General features: G+C 38.6%; 2 protein-coding genes across 4 annotated transcripts; both read left to right on the top strand.

Moving 5' to 3' along the window:
* The first annotated feature begins 834 nt into the window (after positions 1-834).
* Positions 835-9,927, top strand: znf451 (zinc finger protein 451). Of its 3 annotated transcripts, XM_022685048.2 has the most exons (13): positions 877-1,006; positions 1,869-1,941; positions 2,742-2,816; positions 2,918-3,031; positions 3,860-3,974; positions 4,135-4,285; positions 5,807-5,933; positions 6,541-6,700; positions 6,826-6,973; positions 7,086-8,599; positions 8,969-9,121; positions 9,215-9,245; positions 9,777-9,927. In XM_022685048.2, the coding sequence occupies exons 2-12, from the start codon at positions 1,885-1,887 to the stop codon at positions 9,226-9,228; spliced, it is 2,628 nt and encodes an 875-aa protein (XP_022540769.1). In that variant the 5' UTR covers positions 877-1,006; positions 1,869-1,884; the 3' UTR covers positions 9,229-9,245; positions 9,777-9,927. The 3 variants fall into 3 exon arrangements, with proteins under 3 accessions (XP_007247388.2, XP_007247387.2, XP_022540769.1); XM_007247326.4 differs by lacking the exons at positions 877-1,006; positions 9,215-9,245 and adding an exon at positions 835-870; XM_007247325.4 differs by lacking the exon at positions 9,215-9,245 and having other exon boundaries at positions 870-1,006.
* A 3,102-nt stretch (positions 9,928-13,029) lies between these two features.
* bag2 (BCL2 associated athanogene 2) lies at positions 13,030-20,570 on the top strand. Its single transcript, XM_007247324.4, has 3 exons — positions 13,030-13,347; positions 18,110-18,219; positions 18,300-20,570. The coding sequence occupies exons 1-3, from the start codon at positions 13,223-13,225 to the stop codon at positions 18,692-18,694; spliced, it is 630 nt and encodes a 209-aa protein (XP_007247386.1). The 5' UTR covers positions 13,030-13,222; the 3' UTR covers positions 18,695-20,570.
* The last annotated feature ends 804 nt before the right edge of the window (positions 20,571-21,374 follow it).

Consider the following 21,374-nt stretch of genomic DNA (forward strand, 5'->3'; position numbering starts at 1 on the left):
ATGGAAAGATGTTGGCTTTCTGTTCTTTATATTTATTTGGTTCCGTGTAGGACCCCCGCATATAGCATTACAGTACTACATGTATATGCGACACAAATGTAAGCTATTTTTACTGTATGTAGTTTGTTGCAAAACTGTAATTTTCATCTATGTAAGTACAATGAGAAACATGACCAGAAAAATCAGTTTACATACAAAAATATATTTATTGCAAAATGCAAAGAAACAGATCACTCTGATCTCGGTCAGGACAGAGGACCTGTACTAAATGGTGCAATTTGTGTTTAGCGATTTGCAAAGCTTTGATTTAGAATGATATTTGAGTGAGAACATGTGGAATTGTGCTCAGAGTTTAGCAGTTTGGAGTCACAATGTTGAAACATGAGCTTCATTTTTTTGGATTGGTGTCCATAGTTCTACATTTTGTGTGTACACAATGTGGAAAAACTATAATAGAGTAAGCACAATAAACTGAAACTCTTATCTAAAAAAAAAGACTTGTATTTAATGTATCATTTAAGTTAAATGTATACATCAGGAGGCAAAGACACTCAAATAATGTTCTTTAATTAATGTGTTTTACATAAAATACACATCAACCAGTATTAATAGTAAAAGTATAAAGTGATTATTTTTTTATGTTTCTTGAATGTTTTTATCGAAATATAAAACATAAAAGTTTATAACTATAGTATCTAATAAAAGCTTCGTTTAAACGGCTATTTTAATCCAGTTTAACAAAATCTTTTATTTGTTTAATTTGAGTGTTTGATCCACAGAGCTCATTATAAGCTGCTGTGAGCTCCGGGACTTTTATTGTGAAAGTGGTTGATTGCGCGCGTCCTTCACTCAGCGCGCTGCAGATTCAGGGTGTGTTTGGTAGTTAGCTGTTTAGTCTTGAATCCGGTTTATCGTGGGTTTATTAGAGTGTTGTGTTGAAGTTCAGCAGCGCGTGGTGTTTCTGATGCTCTGTAGAGCTGAGAGCTGCTCTGTGCTGCTGCTGACGGTGAGGGTTTAGCTCTCTACTCGAATGTTTACTGTGGGTAATGTGTGCTAAGCTCAGCTAGCCCAGAGTTACTGAACCAAACTGCAGTGAGCGGTAGTGAGGAGTGAGCTGTAGTGAGGAGTGAGCAGTAGTAAAGAGTGATTTAGTAGAGAACAGTAAGCAGTAGTGAAGAGTGATTTTAAAGAGCAAGTGAGCTGTAGTGAGAAGTAGTAAAGAGTAATTTAGTAGTGAGGAGTGAGAATTAGTAAACAGTGATTTAGTAGTGAGGAGTGAGAAGTAGTAAAGAGTAATTTAGTAGTGAGGAGTGAGAATTAGTAAACAGTGATTTAGTAGTAAGGAGTGAGAAGTAGTAAAGAGTGATTTAGTAGTGAGGAGTCTGCACTAGTAAAGAGTGATTTAGTAGAGAACAGTAAGCAGTAGTGAAGAGTGATTTTAAAGAGCAAGTGAGCTGTAGTGAGAAGTAGTAAAGAATGATTTAGTAGAGAGCAGTGAGCTGTAGTGAAGAGTGAATTGTAGAGAGCAGTAATGAAAAATGATTAGTAGTGAAGAGAGAGCAGTGAGTGTAAAGTTAAGGCCAAGAGAGATTTTTTTTTTATTGGTTGATTTGTTTGTGTGTAGGTTGGTTGGTTGGTTGGTTTGTGAGTTGGTTGGTTGGTTTGTGAGTTGGTTGGTTGGTGTGTGGATTGGTTGGTTGGTGTGTGGATTGGTTTGTTGGTTGGTTGGTTTGTGAGTTGGTTGGTTGGTTTGTGAGTTGGTTGCTCGTGTTGGTTGGTTTGTTTGTGGGTTGGTTTGTGTGTGTGTGAGAGAGAGTTGGGTTTGTGTTTATTTACTGCTGAAGTTGAAACTGGTTTGTTATTTACAGGTTACTCTAGTCTGGCATGTCGAGTTCTTCAGAGCCGCAGGATGCAGAGGATGAGGAGGTGCAGTTTGTGTCGGTAAGTTCAGCTATGTAGTGCCTGTGCTATAGCATCACCTGCATCCTCAGAGATCCCAGTGCGTGCTGCTGGGGGATTAAAATCACCAGTACAGACTGTCGGTGCACTAAGCTCTTAGGTAGGGGTGGGTGATGGATATACCCCTAAAATTATATTACAATATATCAGGGTACTTTTATGAAAACAGTATTGATGAAATGGCAAATTTTGAGAATAAAAACAAAAAAAAAAGAAACAAAATAAATGTTATAAATAAAAGTTGTTTTGTTTATTTAGTATACAACTGTTTCAAACATTAAGCAGAAACAACAAAAAAAATAATTTCAGTTTATTTTGTAAACAGTAACTTACCAAGATTCTATGTAGATTTTGTATATACACAATAAGATGAATACAATCAGAGAACACAAAGAATGGGTTGATATACAAAGGGTATAATAACTTTGGCAGAACAGTGCAGTAGATGGTGCTAACAACCAATAAATAATCTGCAGAGCATGAGTGTAATCTTCTCCTACAGAGGTATTTATTTGTTTCTTTCTTGGAGTTATTTTTTATATATATATATATATATATATATATATATATATATATATATATATATATATATATATATATAATACCTGCAAAAATAATGAGTCTACTATTTTTTTTATTAGTTTTTACAGTGTGCTGTATACATTTAATTAATAAGTTAATGAAATGATCATATTATCAGCCAAATGTGTAAGTCTTGTCAGAGGTAACGTGGGGGCAGTACATTTGTTGTGAGCACTTTATACTTTTTGTGTGTGTTTCAGGAAGGTCCACTGAGACCAGTTCTGGAGTGTATAGACCTGCTGAGTGAAGGAGAGGACGATGCAGGCGTTTGTACGGTATGGGTTCTGATTCCACTGCACACAATCATGAACCTGTAGTTCTGACTGTGCTCTAAGCTCTTCTTATTCTTCTTTTCACCCTTTATTGGACTTGCTAGATCGAGGATCAGGTGGACAAGCAGAAAGCCCACGCTGCTTCAACCCTGGACAAACTGGCTCGTAAAGTTGCTGTGGATAAACAAGAACGTGCAGAAAAATGCAAAGCATTTAAGGTCTTTCTTCCTTTCTTAATGTATTTGAAAAGACACATTTTATATGTCTCCGTGTTTTGTGGATATGTTTTTGTGGGTCTCTTAAATTAGATGTTTTAACTATTAAAAATATACATAAGAGAATGACATATAATAGTATCCACCGGTTGGATAGATGTCCTGTTTATTGCTTTAATTAATGAATGGATTTAGGGTCAATATAGTCACTGGTAAATCAGTGCTCCTGGCTACAGATACACCATAAAGACAAAAAAAAATCCTTAATTAATTAGTTTGTCAACAGATGGATACAAAGAAGTCTGTCAACATGACAAATAAGTAGCTATATGGCTAAGGGTTTAATAAAAATCAGATATGCTATTTGTAAGTTCTCTACTGATGGAATGTGTGCTAAATAGTTAGCTAAGTTAAGTCCCTACTCATAAGACCAGCCATTTTACTAAATAGCTGATGTGCTGTATGTGTAAATTTCCCTACTGGTGGAATAGGCACTAATGTGTGAGCTATGTAAGCTTGGTAGTTCTCTGACGGTGTGTTGCCTAAGCTTAGATTGTATAATGGTCCAGAGGAAAACAGAATATCAAACATTAACAACAGGGTTTCTATTTAGCACATATCGATTAGTAGAATTCAGCAGACCACGCCGGCTAAATGCCGGTTAGTGTGGTTGTGCTCCGTAAACCTGATTCTGTTTTACTAGATATCTCTATCTTTGAATAGCTGTTTTATCTACTTCAACAATGTACTGGTGTTTTTCTTCTAAAGTAAGATGTTAATTTCATCTATCCTTTTTCTCATGCTCCGTTTCTCATGTATGTTTGATTTTAGCAGCGGATGATTTCTCTTCAAGCACAGGGTCGTCACGAGGTGGCGTTGAGCCGTTGCAGCAGTGGGGAGAGTAATGATGCCAAACGCTGTGTGGACATCTGGCTGAAAATGCCAGGTTTAATTCACATTCATTTTATAATATTTTTATAATATTTTTATTATTGTGATTTTTGTTTTATTTTTCTGTTTTTGAATAGTCCAAAATATATATGTTAAATATATTTTTCATGTGTTTTATTGTGTGTGTGTGTGTGTGTGTGTGTATACTTTTACAGGAGTAAAGCCTGGCATTATTAACTCTGGAGCGAGCTGGAGGCGTAGATCGGAGCCTGTGTTCCCACTCAGGTCCTCTGCACAGACCTGCCCTGTAATTAACTGCGGGAGAGTTTACGAGAACGCCCCCCTTCTTGAGGGACACCTCAAAAGGTCAGTGTGTTTTCGGTTTATTTGATTTGCACATCTGAGAAGAGGAGAACTTGCTTGATAGTGAATGGTGAACAGGTTTATAAAATGCACATTGACCAGCCATAACATTAACACCCCCAACATTAAGTAGGTCCCCTTGTGTTACTACAACAGATTTGGCCTGTTATAACATGGACTCCACAAGACCTCTGTAGGTGTCCTGTGGTATCTGCTACCAAGATGTTAGCAGCAGATCCTTTAATTTCCATAGGTTAAGAAGTGATGCCTCCACGAATCACATAAATGAGTCTTGTGTGCCCGTTATCTTTATCTTAGCTGTTCATGAGTTGTTGTTGTTGTTGTTGTGTCTTGGTGCAGTTTTGGTAGGTACTTGTGGTTTGGTATTGCCCACTGAATACCAGAAAAACACACAAGATCTGCCTGATGTTCTGAAGATGACCTGACCCAATTGTCTAGACATCACTTTGATACTTGGTGCTAATGTTACGACTGATCAGTGGTTCTTAAACTTTTTTTCGTTGGATGCCCCCGAACTAGGGCTGTAACTAATAAATATTTTGGTAGTCAACTAATCTGATGATTATTTTTTTGATTAGTTAAAAATTATTTCTTATGTCCTCCATCTCTAAAAATGATAGACAGTTAAACAGTTAAACATGAGATTTTTAAATGTCTAGATGTTGTTTAAATGTGGCAAGTACTGATATTTAGTGAGTAAATATGTAATCTGTTGAGTTCAGGCACTTGGAGACTAAGTTTAGTTTAATCTGTGTGAGAGCCATTTACCCATCTCCCATTGCGTTTCTGTCCCCAGCACTTTGTGTACTGCAGTACAAATAAAAGATTAGTTGACAATGAAATTTGTAGTCAACAAATTTAAATAAATTTTAATAAACCCTGCCCTACTTTTAAGGCCAAATCGACTAATCATAAGTAGACATACCTATATTTATATATAGAAGAGACAAACCGTTTGTGTCTTGTGGGTGTGTTCTATACTGTTTGTGCTTTCCTGAGTGGACGAGTATCAACGTTGCTGGTTAGCCTGCTAGCAAGCTACCTATTAAGCTTTCCACTGCTTTCTTCCAAGCCTCATTTTTCACTAAATTGCCCATCATATAAAATGGAAAGAGCAGAAGCAGCTGTTATAAGCCTCTCTGCTGTCTTTAGAACTCTTCACACTGCTGGGGTGCAAAAAAAGTACGTTAGGAACAAAAAGATCAAAGAGCAGACGGGGTGGACCTCAGACACCCTGTGTCTGCGAAGGGTCTGAAGAATTTGTTTGGCAAATCAGTGTAAAATGTCTCTTCAACACAATGTAATTAATTTGCATAAAGTTGAGAAATCAACATGCACCATCCTATAGGAAATAAATGGTCGCCCGTCACTCTGTCTCCTATCAGTGTGAATGCAGGGTTAGGCTGTACTAATCACACTGCAGAACTGCACATGAAGACTGTGTTTGTTTAGTGACAAAATGTGTATGGTTTTTAATGTTTCTTGTTTGTTCTTGATGTATAGATTTGACCACTCTCCTTGTGACCCAACCATCACTCTTAAGGGCTTTTCCTCTCCTGTCTATGCCTGTGTGGCCTGTGGTCAACACTATGACACCAAAGAAGCCTGGAGGACCCACATGAGCTCAAAGGTTTTCATTCTTTACTGTAGAGGGTCCAGTTTTTAACCTTTATTGACTTGTTTGGCAATGGACAGATATTACCCAGAAGTGATGTGCATTGTTCAAGTTGTTCCAGAATATCCTTGTTTTGGCTCATGCCCATCCTGCTTCGACAGTGCTCAACGTTATATTACCGTATTTTTCGCACTATAAGGCACTGGATTATAAGGCGCATTGTTAATGAATGTCTATTTTCTGGTCTATTTTCATACGTAAGGCGCACCAGATTATAAAGTGTATTTTGTGACACTAGTAAGTAAGTAAAGCGCCACCCAGATTTCCAAATTTCCACTAAGGCTGGGTTCTGCTAGCCGCGGTTAGTGGCTAATTCCGCCCGACAGAACTACACTGAGGAACCTAGAGGGTTAGAGGTGGGTCGTCCCACGTAGCTTGTAGAATGGTGTTACTTGGCTTTTCATCATATTTCGTATCAAAATCTAGAATACCATCCACACTTCTGTGGTCAATTGTGGTCAGAACTGATTTAATGTCTAGATATCTATATCAAAACATCCAGAAGAATACAAGTCCTGTTTGTGAGCGCTGATGTAAAGCTAATGTTTTAATGTTTTTGCAGCTCTCTTCCTCTGACACCAGAGGCCACGTCAGCTCTCAGACCTGCCAGCTGATTGTGTGCTTTGCTTGCCCTGCTTGTTTTCACCTTTTCAATGTCAGAGATGAGTGTCTCCAGCACATGGCAGCCAAAAACCACTTCACTAACTCCATCTCTCTCAGCGGTTAGTGATGATGCTGTACTTTTTTTAAAAAAGCCTCCTGTCCCTTTTGTAGTACAGTTCCACTCCTTTCCACCTGATATCCTTTGAAATCTAACCTCTTTTTTTATCATTTTTTTTTATAACAGACGTGAAAGACACACCAGTACCGATTCCAATTCCACGATATGCAAAAGCCAGACTAATTGCTTTATGCAAGGATGTTGTGTTCTGTGTCAAATGCACAACTTGCTCAAAGCTATTAACCTCACATATGGAAGCAAAGGCACACTTCAAGTAAGTGTTTAACATTTATTATTTTATTTTCTAATAAATACATTTAGTTAAAATATTGAAATCATACTCTAAATTGTCTCTTGTTCTGTCTCCTCTCTTTCTGCACTCCCAGTGTGCACTGCAGAAATGGCAGTGCTATTGCAGAAGCTGATCAAAGTGTTACTCAGATCATGAAGCAAATGACAGTTTTGGGCCAGTGCTCCTCCTGCACCAAAATCTTCCTCCGTCTGAATCAGATTGAGGAGCACAGAGAGCAGATGCAGCATGAGATAGAGATGATCCGCAGTGTGGAGCAGGCACTATTGTGCTACAGCAACTACTGTGAAATCCAACACTCCTTTAAGCATGCATCCGGTCATCCTGCTAAACGCGGGGCTGCAACCAAAGCCTCATCGCACAGAGATGAAAAGAAAAACGACTCTTTCGGCTCTCCCGCCAAGCGCCAGAAACGCTCAGCCTCTAGTTCACAGGCAGAACGTGGCAGATCCTTTAACCTTGCCTGGTTCTGTGAGTGTGGCCTGCGCTTTCTGGAGGAAGATCAGGCCACCAAGCACCTTCTAGCAGCCAACCAGATTTTTCACAAGTGTGGCGTCTGTGGCAAGATGATGGGCGAATCGTCTATAACACGTTTGCACATGAGCAGATTTCACGGAGGTGCTCACCTGTCCAACTTCCTTTACTTCTGTAGGGAGTGCAAAGTAGAAATGCCAAGGATTGAAGATATCTTGTCCCATGTTGGTGTTGTCCACCGTGGACACACCTATTACAAGGAAAAAGAAGACACAGGAGAAAAGATCTCATCATGCTCATCTCCTAAACCATCTACTAGCACTGCAGAGAGCCGCCCGGTGGTTGCGTCTCGTGCTCCTCCTCCTCCTCCTCCTCCTAAACAAGAGGAACACTGGCTGTGCAGAATGTGTGAGGACCTGTTTGACTCAGAAGCGGCCGTCCACAGGCACTGCAGTGATGTGAACAGCCACAGCTTCCAGAGGTTTGTTTGCGGTCACTGCCCTCAGAAGTTCTTCAAAGACTCCACTCTTCGCCGGCACTGTGACAACGAGCATGGCGGCCAGCAGCTCCTCCGCTACTTTTGTGGGCTCTGTGAGAGCATACTGTACGACTCTGAGCAGGAGTTTCAGGAGCATTATGTTAGTCTGCACAGCAAGGACTACTACTGCTTGAACAAGACGAATGGAACGGATGTGATTGAAGACAGTTCCACCGATGTGCCTTCTTCAAGCAAAAGTCCTCCTCAGCTGTGCCCCTGCATGGGTTACCAAAAACCCAAAGAAGAGGAGAAGTCCACCTTTACGAGGTGCATGAAGCAGCTAGCCAGCGAAAGCAAATGCAGCTATGTCTGTCACCAATGCTCGACAACAGTGGGCTCCTATGCAGAGATGAAAACACACGTGTACCTAAAACACGAGGCTCTGGGCAGAAGCTTTGATGTTGTCTGCATGTCCTGTTCCGAGAGCCACCGCGATGTTCCCAGGTTCCACACACATTACCACAACCATCACTGCCTACTGGAACCCTGTGTGTCCTTAAGAAACAACGGCACAGGCGAGGAGGGAGTCCCTGTCACCAACATTTTGAATGCAGAAGAAATCTCAGCAGACAAGAATGGTAAGACTTTGACTTGATTGTCTGTCTGCAAAAACACCTTTTCATAATGACTTTCTGTGGCTCACCCTTCTTGTGGAGGGTTTTGTTGATCGTCTTCATGATTACTTTAATGTCAGCAGTGTTCACTCATGATTTTTCATGATTTCATGATTGCATAAGCTGAATTAGACTGAGGTACTTTTGAAATGTTCTAATAGTTTAAGATACTGGATTTCTGATTTTTATTCAATGTAATCCATACTTAAAATATAAAAGGGCATTTGATATATATTTAAATGAAGTTTGATCACATTTTAGAGAAATGTTTTCTGACGTGTCTAGAAAGACACAGTTGTTGAGTTATTCTGAAGTTGTCCTTGCTTTTTCTAGCTGTGGAGTTTCAGCAGGTGAAGAGTGTTGTTCCTTCGAGCATCAATGATAAAGAATCTGTGGAAGAGTCTAAAGATGACTTTGAAGAGGAGATGAAGCTTGCTTTGGCTTTGAGTGCTGAGGAAGCAAAGAAACCAAACGAATTTGATCGAGGTGGGTCAGGCTTTCTGTACATGTTTTAGAATTACCCAAGTTTTGTTTTTCTAATTATTTTTAATGTTTTATATTTATTTTTTATTTTGCTAGCTTTACATGCGTGAAAAGTGCCACCAATATGGTATGTTAATTCAGTTTGGTAACTCAGTGAGTTGTTGTGGGAAAATGGTGTAACGAGGGGTGATGAGCACTGTGAGGTGTAGCATGCACAGACACTGTACAGTGTTGAGGAGAACTGAGCTGCTCAGTTAATTTAACACATTTGAACCACTACTTAAAACTGGGCCTGGGCTCCTATTGGTTAAAGGAGAGTTTCAAGAGTAAAATCAAATGTACATCATTACAGGCAGTTTCATCACATTGACTCAAATCAGCAGTTAGGAGGCAATTGTTTAGTCACTGTTTCACTGATCAAGAAATCAGACCTTTTTAATAATCTTTCTCTGCACAGTGTGATTTCATAGGGGTGAATGTGTTTTTATCAGGGCTAGGTAAATGTTGTAGTGTCTTGAAAACCTGCACAGGTTCTTACTACACATATTTGTAAATGTAAGTCATTAGTAATTCCAGTGTAATCACCTTTCAGGTAATGATAATTCTGAATAAATAAATGAGTAAATTAGCTAGCTAACTTATTTTCTGTGTTTTACAGAGATGGAAGAAGCTCTGAAAAGAAGCCTGCAGGACTTTTGATTGCTAAAACCTGCAAAATAGTTCAAACAGTGTTTGACCTGTATGTTTGTTTTTTATGTTGTTAATGTTCTCTGAAGTTTAAATAAAGAACTAACTGACTAAACTGGTTATTTGTCGTCTTCTGATTTTTATTATTATTATTTTAACTGAAATTGATGAGATGAGTGAGTTTAGTTCAGCTGTTAGTTCACCCTAATAGACCACTGCAGCTGTGTGATCATTTTGTAGTTGGCGTCATGTTTATTGCCATATTTGTGGTTCCATGTCTTAAGCTGCATTTGTCAATAACAAAAATAAATGGGCTTTTCAAAAACTCATCTCTATAAATAAATCTGTTCAGAACCCTGTACGTTTTGTTCTGTGTACATTCTGCTCCTAAACCCCGCTGAATCCTCTGAATTATGAGATCAATTAAGAGTCCTAATAACAACAATGCTAGATTTTAACGTGGCTTAATGTACTAAAACAAGGAAAAACTTCTCTCAATCATTCACTACATAAAAAACAATCAGAATATTTATAAGATAAACAAACCACTATAACCCACATTACTGAGCCTGGCTGGGAGTAAACTGGCTGGTTGATTGGCTCTTGAACAACACAGCAAATGTATTTTGTATTTTGCGTTTGCTGGTGTAGCCGGTGTGTTAGTATATCCAGGGAAGTTGACCAGTATGATTACTGCATCTCTAATTAAACATGCTAATAGCACAGTAACTACACTGGTGCTAGAACCTGGTTCTGAAATAAATACTGTGCTGCTTGTTTTAGTGATTTCCTGCTGTAACACTCTCATTCCCTGGTGTTGTGCCAAAGTCCCCTCTTGTTCTGTGTTGCTGTGACATAAGTTCAGTTCAGAGGATTGACTGATGTTCAGGAGCAGAATGTACACAGAATAAAATTTACAGAGTTCTGAACATATTAATTTACCACAGAATGTGACAGAGGAGAGTTTTGGAAAAGCCCATTTTTGGGCCATATAGAAATTTATCTTAGACCAAGAACCCCAAATGTAATCTTTAATAATAATGTCAGATAATAAACTCTGTTGGTAAAGGGTGGTACTAATTTCTGAGGATAAAACTGTGGTGATAATTTCAGATATTAATCTTTGATGATGAACTCTGATAAACCAACCAACTCCTTCAACCAACCAAAACGGGCACATGTCACTCCGCTGCTCATTGAGCTCCACTGGCTACCAGTTGATGCTCGCATCAAATTCAAAGCTCTTACAATCGCCTACAAGGTGATGACAGTACAGGCTCCTTCCTACCCGCACTCACTCCTGAAGGCTTACGCTACCTCCCGGCCGCTGCGCTCCTCCAATGAACGTCGCCTCGCTTTGCCAAACATTCACACAAAGCAATCCAGACTGTTCTCATACAGAGTTCCCCAATGGTGGAACAAACTACCTTCTACTACCAGATCAGGAGAATCTCTTGCTATCTTTAAGAAACTCCTGAAGACAGAGCTCTTCAAAGAGCACTTACTCTCTTAACACCTCTAACACACTAACTACTTCTAACCTCATCTCCTTCTTCCTCTTCTCTACTCCTCTATCCCATTATTTCCCTCTGACCTCCTTAAGGCCCTATCTATAGATGCTTTATTTTTAACTTCTATTATTTTTGTACTTAACCTCTTCTATTATTTGCAACTCAATATTGTAAGTCACTTTGGACAAAAGCGTCTGCCAAATGTTATGTAATGTAATGTAATGTAATGTAATAATCTGAGGTCATGATCTTTGTTAATAATCTGTGGTGATAATCATACATCCATAGGGTAAAATTCATTAATTTTATCTAAGCATAATTTCTTAACAGAATTATACAAATTATGCACCTGATTGTATCGGTATTAATACAAAAATACACAAAACAATTACACATTACAGTTTTATATGTATTTTGTTAATATTCTATTTCTATGTTAATTATGATCATTGTTATATTATAATAGTTATTATTTGTGGAGAGTGCATTTCTCCTGAAAGTTTTGTGAGTGTTAAATAGAGGCAGAGTTTAATAAAGGCAATGTTAAATAAAGTCAGAGTTAAATAGAGGCAGTGTTTAATAAAGGCAGATTCAAAATTAAATAAAGGCAGCGTTAAATAGAGGCAGAGTTAAGCAAAGTCAGTGTTAAATAAAGTCAGCATTAAGTAGAGGCAGTTTAATAAAGGCATGGTTAAAGGCAGAGTTAAATAAAGGCAGCATTAAAAAGAGGCAGAGTTAAAGAAAGGCAGCATTAAAAAGCATTATTAAAATATTAGTTAAATAGAGGCAGTGTTAAATAAAAGGCAGAGTTAAAGGCCATTTTAAATAGAGGCAATGTTAAATAATGCAGAGTTCAATAGAGACAGGGTTAAATAGAGGCAGAGTTAAATAAAGTCAGTGTTGAATAAAGGCAGTGTTAAATCAAAACAGATTTAAATTGAGGCAGTTTTAAATAAAAGCAGAGTTAAATAAAGGCAGCATAAAATAGAGGCAGAGTTAAATAGGGGCAATGTTAAATAAAGGCAGTGTTAAATAAAAGCAAATTTAAACAGAGGCAGTTTAACATAAAGGCAGAGTTAAACAGAAGCAATGTTAAATAAAGGCATAGTTAAAATAAAGGCGCGGATAAAAGCAGATTTAAATAGAGGCAGTTTTAAATAGAGACAGGGTTTAGTAGAGGCGGCGTTAAATAAAAGCAGCTTTAAATAAAGGCAGAGTTCAATAGAGGCAGTTTTTAATAAAGGCAGTCTTAAATAAAGGCAAAGTTCAATAGAGGCCATTGTAAAAAGAGGCAGTGTTAAATAAAGGCAGTAGTAAATAGAGGCAGAGTTGAACAAAGGTAGTGGTAAATAGAGGCAATGTTAGTGTTAACATTGCAAGGCAGTAATAAAATGACGCTGGGTTAAATAGAGGCAGTGTTAAAATCAGTGGCAGAGTTAAATAAAGGCAAAGTTTTAAATAGACAGTTTTAAATAGAGGCAGAGTTAAATAAAGTGAGTGGCAGAGGTAAATAGAGGCAATGTTTAAATAAAGGCAATTTCAAATAAAGGCAGATTTAAATTGAGGCAATTTTAAATAGAGGCAGAGTTAAATAGAGGCAGATTTAAGTTTGAATAAATAAATACATTAAGAGATGGAGCTAAAGCGGCTAATAATTCAGTTTATTCTGCTCTGATCCTCCCCCGCCGCTCAGCGCCCTTCCGTTTCCCCCCGAGGGCGGGAATACCCCGGGAGATCCAGCCCATGTTTGGAGATGTTAGGAGATGTTTGTCCGTCAGAGAAACCGCTAGAAGGAGCCGGAGAGAGGAGACCCCTCAGACCCGCCCGTGTAGAGCCGAGTCTCCGCACTGAGACCCCCTCAGACCCGCCCGTGTAGAGCCGAGTCTCCGCACTGAGAGCCGCGGCCATGGCTCAGGCCAAGATCAGCGCAAAGATCAACGAAGCCGCGAGAAGCGGGAAGTTCAGCCGCACTGTCTCCATGGCGGACCGCTCTCTGCGCCTCCTGGAGAGTCTGGACGATCTGGAAACGAGGTGGGTTTACTTTCGCACCGTAATACTAATAATTCCCATAATACTCTAATAATCTTAATACTCTTACTCTCTCAATACTCCTCTAATACCCATAATACTAAAAAAAAACTCACGTCTCAATACTCCTCTAATACCCATAATACTTTAATACTCTCACACTTTTAATACTCTAATAATCCTAATAGTCTCACACCTTAATACTCATCTAATACCCCTAATAATTTAATACTCACACCTTAATACTACTCTAATACTCTCACACTCTTAATACCTATATAATACTCCTCTAATACCCATAATACTTTAATACTCTCACACCTTAATACTCATCTAATACTCATACTACTAATACTCTTACACTCTCAATACTCCTCTAATACACCTCTAATACTCACAATACCCTAATACTCTTACACTCTTAATACTCCTTTAATACCCATAATACTGTAATACTCATAATAGTCTTACACCCTTAATATTTATAATGCCCATACTACTCTAATACTCCATACTCTCACACTCTTACTACTCTCCTAATACTCGTCTAATACCCATAATACTTTAACACACTTTGAATACTCGTCTAATACCCATAATACTTTAATACTCACACCTTAGTACTCCTCTATTACCCATAATACCTAATATTTTCACACTCTTAATACTCATAATACCCATACCTGTCAAGTTTTAGATTTAAAAATAAGGGATATTTTCCTCTGTCCGCTTAAAGCCGTCCCACCAGCCCAACGAAGGTTCAGTATCTCTTACATTTTAAAACAGGTTTACAAAAAATCTAAAATAACCACATGTGAACCACTTACACACTACAATTAGATTATCAGAATCTGAACATGTTGTGGACATGTTGTGGATATGTCATTCTTTTAATACAGCCAAATTAAAAACCCTTTTCTATATATTTTTTTTATTTAAGATTTCATGTCTTTTTTGTAATAAATGCACTCTTTTATATGATATATTTTTTATTTATTTAATGGATTTAAAATTGAACAAAGAGTGCACAAATTCTGCAAAATGACTGTTGGTGACCTAAAAATGGTATTATGAGCTTTTACTAAAAGGACATGGACCAGATATATTCCATCAGTAAAAATTAGTCCTAAGGGGCCTACACAATAATTTTTAATTAATACTTCTTCCTTTTGATCACTCCACCCCTGATCAGTTCAGTTAATGTCGGTCCTCTCCACATTTCTAGTTAAACTGAGTCACAAGCTGTAATTTTTTTTTATTTTAAAAGGTTTAATCTCTGTGTTTTATTTCGGAGTATTTTTAAGCAGCTATCAGAAAAATCTCATCACAGTTTCCATGATTAGACTACCGTTACCTTTCTTTTAGAAAAATCGCTGCATGTATGTTTTAACATCAGCAGCTCCAACTAGCTGCCTGAACTCACAGCGAGGAGGGCGGGGCTTCCCCACACTGACCCTCCTTGGAAGCTGATTGGCTGTTTCTCCTGAAAGGCGGGACTTTCTCCTTGAACCGGCTCCACGATTGGTTAAGAGACACAGAGCGGTCAGTGCCCTGTATCCTCAATAATATATATTTTTTTATTTTAATAAAATACGGGAAATTTACGGGAAAATACTAATACGGGAGGACGGCGGGAAAGAGGAGTAAAATACGGTAGTTTCCCGGCCAAAACGGGAGACTTGACAGGTATGATAATACCTATACTACTCTAATACCCTCCCACTCTTAATACTCCTCTATTAATCTTACTACTCTAACACTCTTACACTTTTAATACTCTTAATGCTCCTTTAAATATACTCATATTACTCCAATACTCCCATTCCCTTAATACTCCTCTAAAAGCCATAATACTTAAAAAATCTCACACCGCTGATGATAACAGTAGTAGAAGTGTGTGTGTGTGTGTATGTGTGTGTGTGTAAACTCTGTGTAGTAAAGTTTATAACCGGGTCAGATGAACTAAAGCAGTGGAGTTGTGTGGAGTTGTTGACTCTGGCAGAAATGCAGCTGCTGCTCAGTGAGGCTATAAATACGAGCTGCACCAGCAGATCCGTCTTCTTGCTTTAGGATGGATTTTTATTTCTAATAATCATTTTATGAAAATGTTTTTGGTTCTCTTGTTCTCAGTAGAAAAGAATACACTGATTAACCAAATGAAACATTATATGTGTAAATGTAAATATGTAATACATACACAAATAGAGCAAAAGTTTACTGGGGAAAACTCTTTATCTGAAAAGAGGCACTAGTACAGAGGTCACTAACAGGCAACTCAAATGTTGTCCAATGCGGACCCAAACCTTTTAAAATGATTTCATTGTATACGTGCTTTGCGGCGCAGTAAACTCACAGACCAATCATGTGTGGTGTAAGATCACCAAATGCTCTCCTTTGCGGTAAGGAAATAAAGAAATAAATAAACACACTGCTCCTCACGCGGGATCGAACCCGTGTTGTCAGGGTCGCGCAATAGCTCCAGCTATTGAATTGGGACGCGACCGTGAAAAAACGCCTTTATAAGAAGAGGGAGCCCAAGAATGAGCGTAAAAACGAGAACAGGCGGAAACTAATGTGTCACGCCGAACGCAACAGAGAAAGACAGGCAGGTAATATACACAAAATCTGCATTTTTTTATTATTATTATTATAGATATTTTTAATTATAGTTCAAGCAACCTTACAGGATATAGCACTGAATCATAACACAAGTTAAAAATCGGTCCGGACCGGAATTTTCTCTAACTGGACCATACTGAATTCTAATTAAATACCCCTGCTCTAGTACATGTTGGAGCCTCTAGCTTGGATTCAAGATGAGATAAAATGATCGAGCACGGACTCATGCAGGTTCTGTATGGCATTAGGGATGTTCGAAAATATTAATATTATTAATAACATCTGTATTAAAAGATAGTATCACAATATGTTTTGCAATAATGTATCAATTTTCAAAAACAGTATAGAATTGTAATTATTATATTACATGTAAAAATAAGTGATAAATGGTCAGACAGTGGTTCATTTTTTTCTATTCAAGCCCTTCAAGTTACAGACAGACGTTTTTCTTACCTGGCCTTGTGGTTAAAACATTTGGGGTAAAATAATTTTGCCCTTTATGAAGTTCTGGTGGAAACAGGAGAGTTGAGGTGCACATTGAATTCTGTCGTGATTTGGGCAGCTTTATGTTTTTTGGAAACAATCCGGGTTAGCACAGGAACATCCCTTTCAGACAGCTTCCTCTTGCGTCCACAGTTAATCCTGTTGGATGTGGTTGGTCCTTCTTGGTGGTATGCTGACATTACCCTGGATACCGTGGCTCTTGATACATCACAAAGACTTGGTGTCTTGGTCACAGATGCGTCAGCAAGACATGCACCAACAATTTGTCCTCTTTTGAACATAATGTTGTGTGTATTGCAATATTTTGAGCAAAACTGTGCTCTTACCCTGCTAATTAAACCTTCACACTCTGCTCTTACTGGTGCAATGTGCAATTAATGAAGATTGGCCACCAGGCTGCTCCAATTTAGACATGAAACCTACCACACTAAAATGACAGGTGTTTCAGTTCCATTGTCCAACCCCTGTATTTACATTCCACATGAACATGCAAACAGAGGCTGAGTGGATAAGCAGAGTGAGCAGATAGTGGAATGAACTTGGGGGTTACTGTGTGGGGGTTATCCTGCTGAAAATGTTACTGCACAAGAAGCAACAGGTGAACACAGAATGTCCTTGCACATACCTCTGAGCTGTTAGTGTCCCTGATTTATTTACTAGGGGTGGCAGCTTGTCCAAACCTCCAAACTCGAACCCAACTGTTATTGGATCCCAAACAGAATCTGGATTTATCACGATCACACAGTTAATGTCTGTGGCAGTTCAGGTCTCTCAGCCACGACACCCCTTAAAACAAAGATAATGGTGGATAAAACAGCCTATGGACAGCAATCCGGTAATACATCCATCCTGCCTCTCTGTCCAATGATGCCCCCCTCTCAAAGCCTGTCAACTAGGTCAAATTTATTGCAGCCAACGATCTCACCAAGAGGTACACTACCCAAAAGTTTTGTAAGGCAGTGAACGAAGCACTTTTACACTCTCCTGTAACAAAACCCAGCATCTAATCAGACCACAACTTTACAGATTTGCAAAAAAGCAGGGGGCGGGGGGGGCGTATTTGTTTTGTTTTACATTTTCACAAACTGTTCATGTAATCAATTAAATTCCTCACTCTTCCAACTTACGATAATGTTCTCACATTACAGCTTCAGTACAGCCTATAGCCATATTTCAAAGCCTAGGCTGCAGTCAGGTTGGGCGGGTCCTCTGTAGGACTTGCAGCCTTTTGTGAAAGAGTATGAATAATAGTTATAAAAGCACACTGCTCTGGAAGCTTTATTTTGTCACTAATTTTGAGGTGCTGTTTTTCCCCTTCTTGTTGTTAGTGCAGAAAGAACTGTGGGTAGGTGAAGCTTGGAAGGATACATCAGTTGTGTCCTCAAACTGCCTTTTAATGTTGTCTACAATTTTCAGCTGTATTTGATGAGTGTTTCATTTTGGAACAGCGTGTAATGACAAAGCAGCCAAGAAAGTCAGCCCAACACATCTTATGCTTAGCTTATGCTTTGAAAGGAGCAGGGTCTCTCTCAGTGACTGATGTAGCTCTTCTTTAATTTGGTGTATGGGAGTGATGTTATTTTAACGTCTTGTGTAAGCGTCAGAGAGACTGACCTCATCTGAATCCTGGATCTTTTTGCAGGGTGGAGGCTCTGAGAGAAGCAGCTACAGCCATGGAGCAAGAGAGGGAGTGCCTATTAGAAATGATTCAGTCCATTCAGAACAGCCAGGAAATGAGAACCATATGTGACGGTAAGGCTCTGCCCTCTGTCTCCTCTCTGACGAGTATAACAGCATGATCACAGTAATGAGACACGCTGTTTCTCCCCCAGGAGAAAGAGAAGAGCTCACGCTTACTGCCAACAGGCTCATGACCAGAACCCTGACGGTCCAGGTCTCGGTAGACACGATCCGAAACGACCAGCAGGAAGACGCCCTGAAGAAAGCCATGGCCATTATTGATGAAATAGCCAATAATGTGCTGGACAACTTGGAGGGCGCAGTAAAGAAGCTGCAGGCTCTTCATGCTGCGTGCGTTAGCGAGGCTCCGGCCGTGCCTGTTGACCAGAAGTTTCAGAGCATCGTGATCAGCTGTGCTCTGGAAGACCAGAAGAAAATCAAGCGGCGCCTCGAGACTCTGATGAGGAACATGGGTAATGCTGAGAGAACCATTAAAATCATGGATAATCAGAAGGTTGATGAACCAAACAGTGTCAATGGCAAATAATCATGGTGCAGCTGAAGGATTACAGAACAGAGTAACTACTGTAGCAAGTGCCTTTCCTAACCACTGAGGTGACCACAGGCTTCCAGACATCACCATATTTGTACATGTTGTGCTGCACTTTAAAGGTCCTGCACAGTTTTCTTGGCGTCTGTTGTGTGACTTGGCTTAATGAGAACTTCGTTACACTTCTTAGTTCAATCACACTCAAATGTTACCTCTCTTCAGAGACATTTGACATACAATGAAAAAAAAACTAATGTGTACTCAGTGTATTATCTTTAAACTTAAGCAGAATATCATCTCAATTCCAGTCTTGTCTTGAATATTAAAGGGTCCATATCCGCAAAAATCTGATCTTATTCCTTTTTTTGTGCTGCATGTAAGTATTAGGAAAGTGTCCAAATGTACTCCCATGCAGTTAATGTGGAAACTAAGCTAATATAAACAGCCCACCAATACATTTACTTACATAGGTTCTCTATTTAGATTACAGCAATCCAGCTTCACCTGTACACTCTACAAAAATACCAAGTCTCTTGTTTTTAGATAATCCAAGTGGAACAGATGTTAGGGCTGGGTAATATAATAAAAAAACTTATGCTAATGAAAAATGGTGCTGTACAGTACAACATTCTAAAATCAAAGTATATTTATGTATTCATAACGCCAGAAACACATCATGCGATATAGCTAAATAGTGGATATTTGCTTGTAAATAGCCACCAGTTGAACTTTTTTAATGGTTGTTCAGTAAGTCAATGTTTCTGTGTACTTTAGTACGAGGATACTCACAATATGCACATCAATCAATAATGCCATCCCCCTGGTGCCGCCCAACCATTTGTACCTCACTGCTATCAGAGGCTCACTACTGTTTTATTAAGCTCTCTGTTTTCCCCCCGCCCCTAAACCCATACATCATCCAGTGCCCCTCACATTTTTTCCGCCTTTTCAAATTTGAGCTGTGGGTGGAGTCAGCTAAAATCAGGGGGATTAATTACCCTTTAATTTCAACATAATTTACAGAAGACTGCACTGTGCTAAGCAGTTTCACCACTGACAATCCATACACGCTCCTTCTGTAACAAAATTACAGGTGTGATGATGGGATATGGCCATTTTTATATCTCCTATAAATACAATATTTTATTTCAATGTTTTTAAGGCAGTGTTTCTTAGCCCTGGTTCTGGATCCCTCTGGTCTGCACATTTAGTGCTTTCCCTTCTCACAGCAAACCTGATTCGAATAATCAGTTCATTAAAAAGCCCTTTCAGAGTTACAGGAGTGTGTTAAAGCAGGGAGATCACTATGTGCTGGACAGGGTTTCCTGGAGCAGGAATGAGAAAAACTGTTTTATGCCACAGTAAGACAGATTAATTAATAAGATTAATTCTAAGGGATAAAGTGAAGTTGGGATATGTTCATGTTGAATTGGTATTATGTTCCAGGCTTGTGTTGCAAGTTAAAGACCTTAAGGGAAAATGATACAAGGATATGGATCCTTTAGCATCTCAAGTCCTGCTTATTTAAATACACTTCAGTGACCCTGACACACACATTTAGGCTTAATGATTAAACGTGTGCTGAGTGATTTAATGATGGAGGTGATGTTTTTATGCATTACTGACTCTCCCATGCGTTTACTCCTGCTGTACAGGACCTTTAATGTTGTTTGCAGGTTTTAAAGCTTCTTTTCTTTTCGTTTTGAATTAATTTCACTTCTATCACTTCACTGCATTTTCTCCAGTGAACACAGCTTATTTTCCACACTTTACTACACCTCTCTCTGTCTCTGACCCAGAGCAGAACTTAGGTTCACATCTAAACAAATGAAGAAAAAAGAAAATCAAACATATTAAACATTCCTTCATATCAGTTTTCTCCAAACCTTCTTCATGCAGCTCCCTTTCCACAGACTTTAAACTAATCACAGACTTCAGAATAAAACCTGTCTCACTGTAGCTCTTCTGAGTGGGGGCACTGGAGACTTGCAAGAGACAGTATTAATTCATTAACCAGGTCTAAATGTTGATTTACAGAGATTAGAAGAATCACAGTCGTGTATCATAAGCTAATATAGGCTGTAGGTTCTAATTAGAGCCTGTCTGTCTGCCCTCTGGGGTGAATTCCTCATTGGAGTGTCAAGCTGCTGGTCATCACAGTATATAACACAGCTATCTCCACTGGTTCCCAGTACCAACAAGCTTAGTGTAAATCACACTGTTTACATTCTTACATCACAGCTGATAGCTGAGTTTACATTACACACTCAGATGGACAGTGTTAAATACTGGGATGCTTCTATCTGTATCTGTACAGTTGTGGTTTGTAGATGAACTACATTCATCATGGACATGAACATCAGCATCGGGGTTGGAATGATTTCTTTAACTGAGACACTACACCAGAGTTTGCTGCTCATTTAATATATATATATTAAGTATTTATCAAGTAATATAAAATAAGAAACCTCATAAACAAAATAATAAAAACTAAATGTTAAGAATATTAGAAAAGAAACAAACAATATAAGATTTAATTAAAAATAAATAAAATAACACTAAGATTATAACGATAGATATCAAATAAAAAGGTAAAAGAGAAAATAGAATAAATAAAATAATGAAATAAATAAAAAGATAAAAAAAGATTAAATAAATGAAATAAATAGGTAAAAGG

The sequence above is a fragment of the Astyanax mexicanus genome, chromosome 7, assembly GCF_023375975.1.
Source record: "Astyanax mexicanus isolate ESR-SI-001 chromosome 7, AstMex3_surface, whole genome shotgun sequence".
NCBI lineage: Eukaryota > Metazoa > Chordata > Actinopteri > Characiformes > Acestrorhamphidae > Astyanax > Astyanax mexicanus.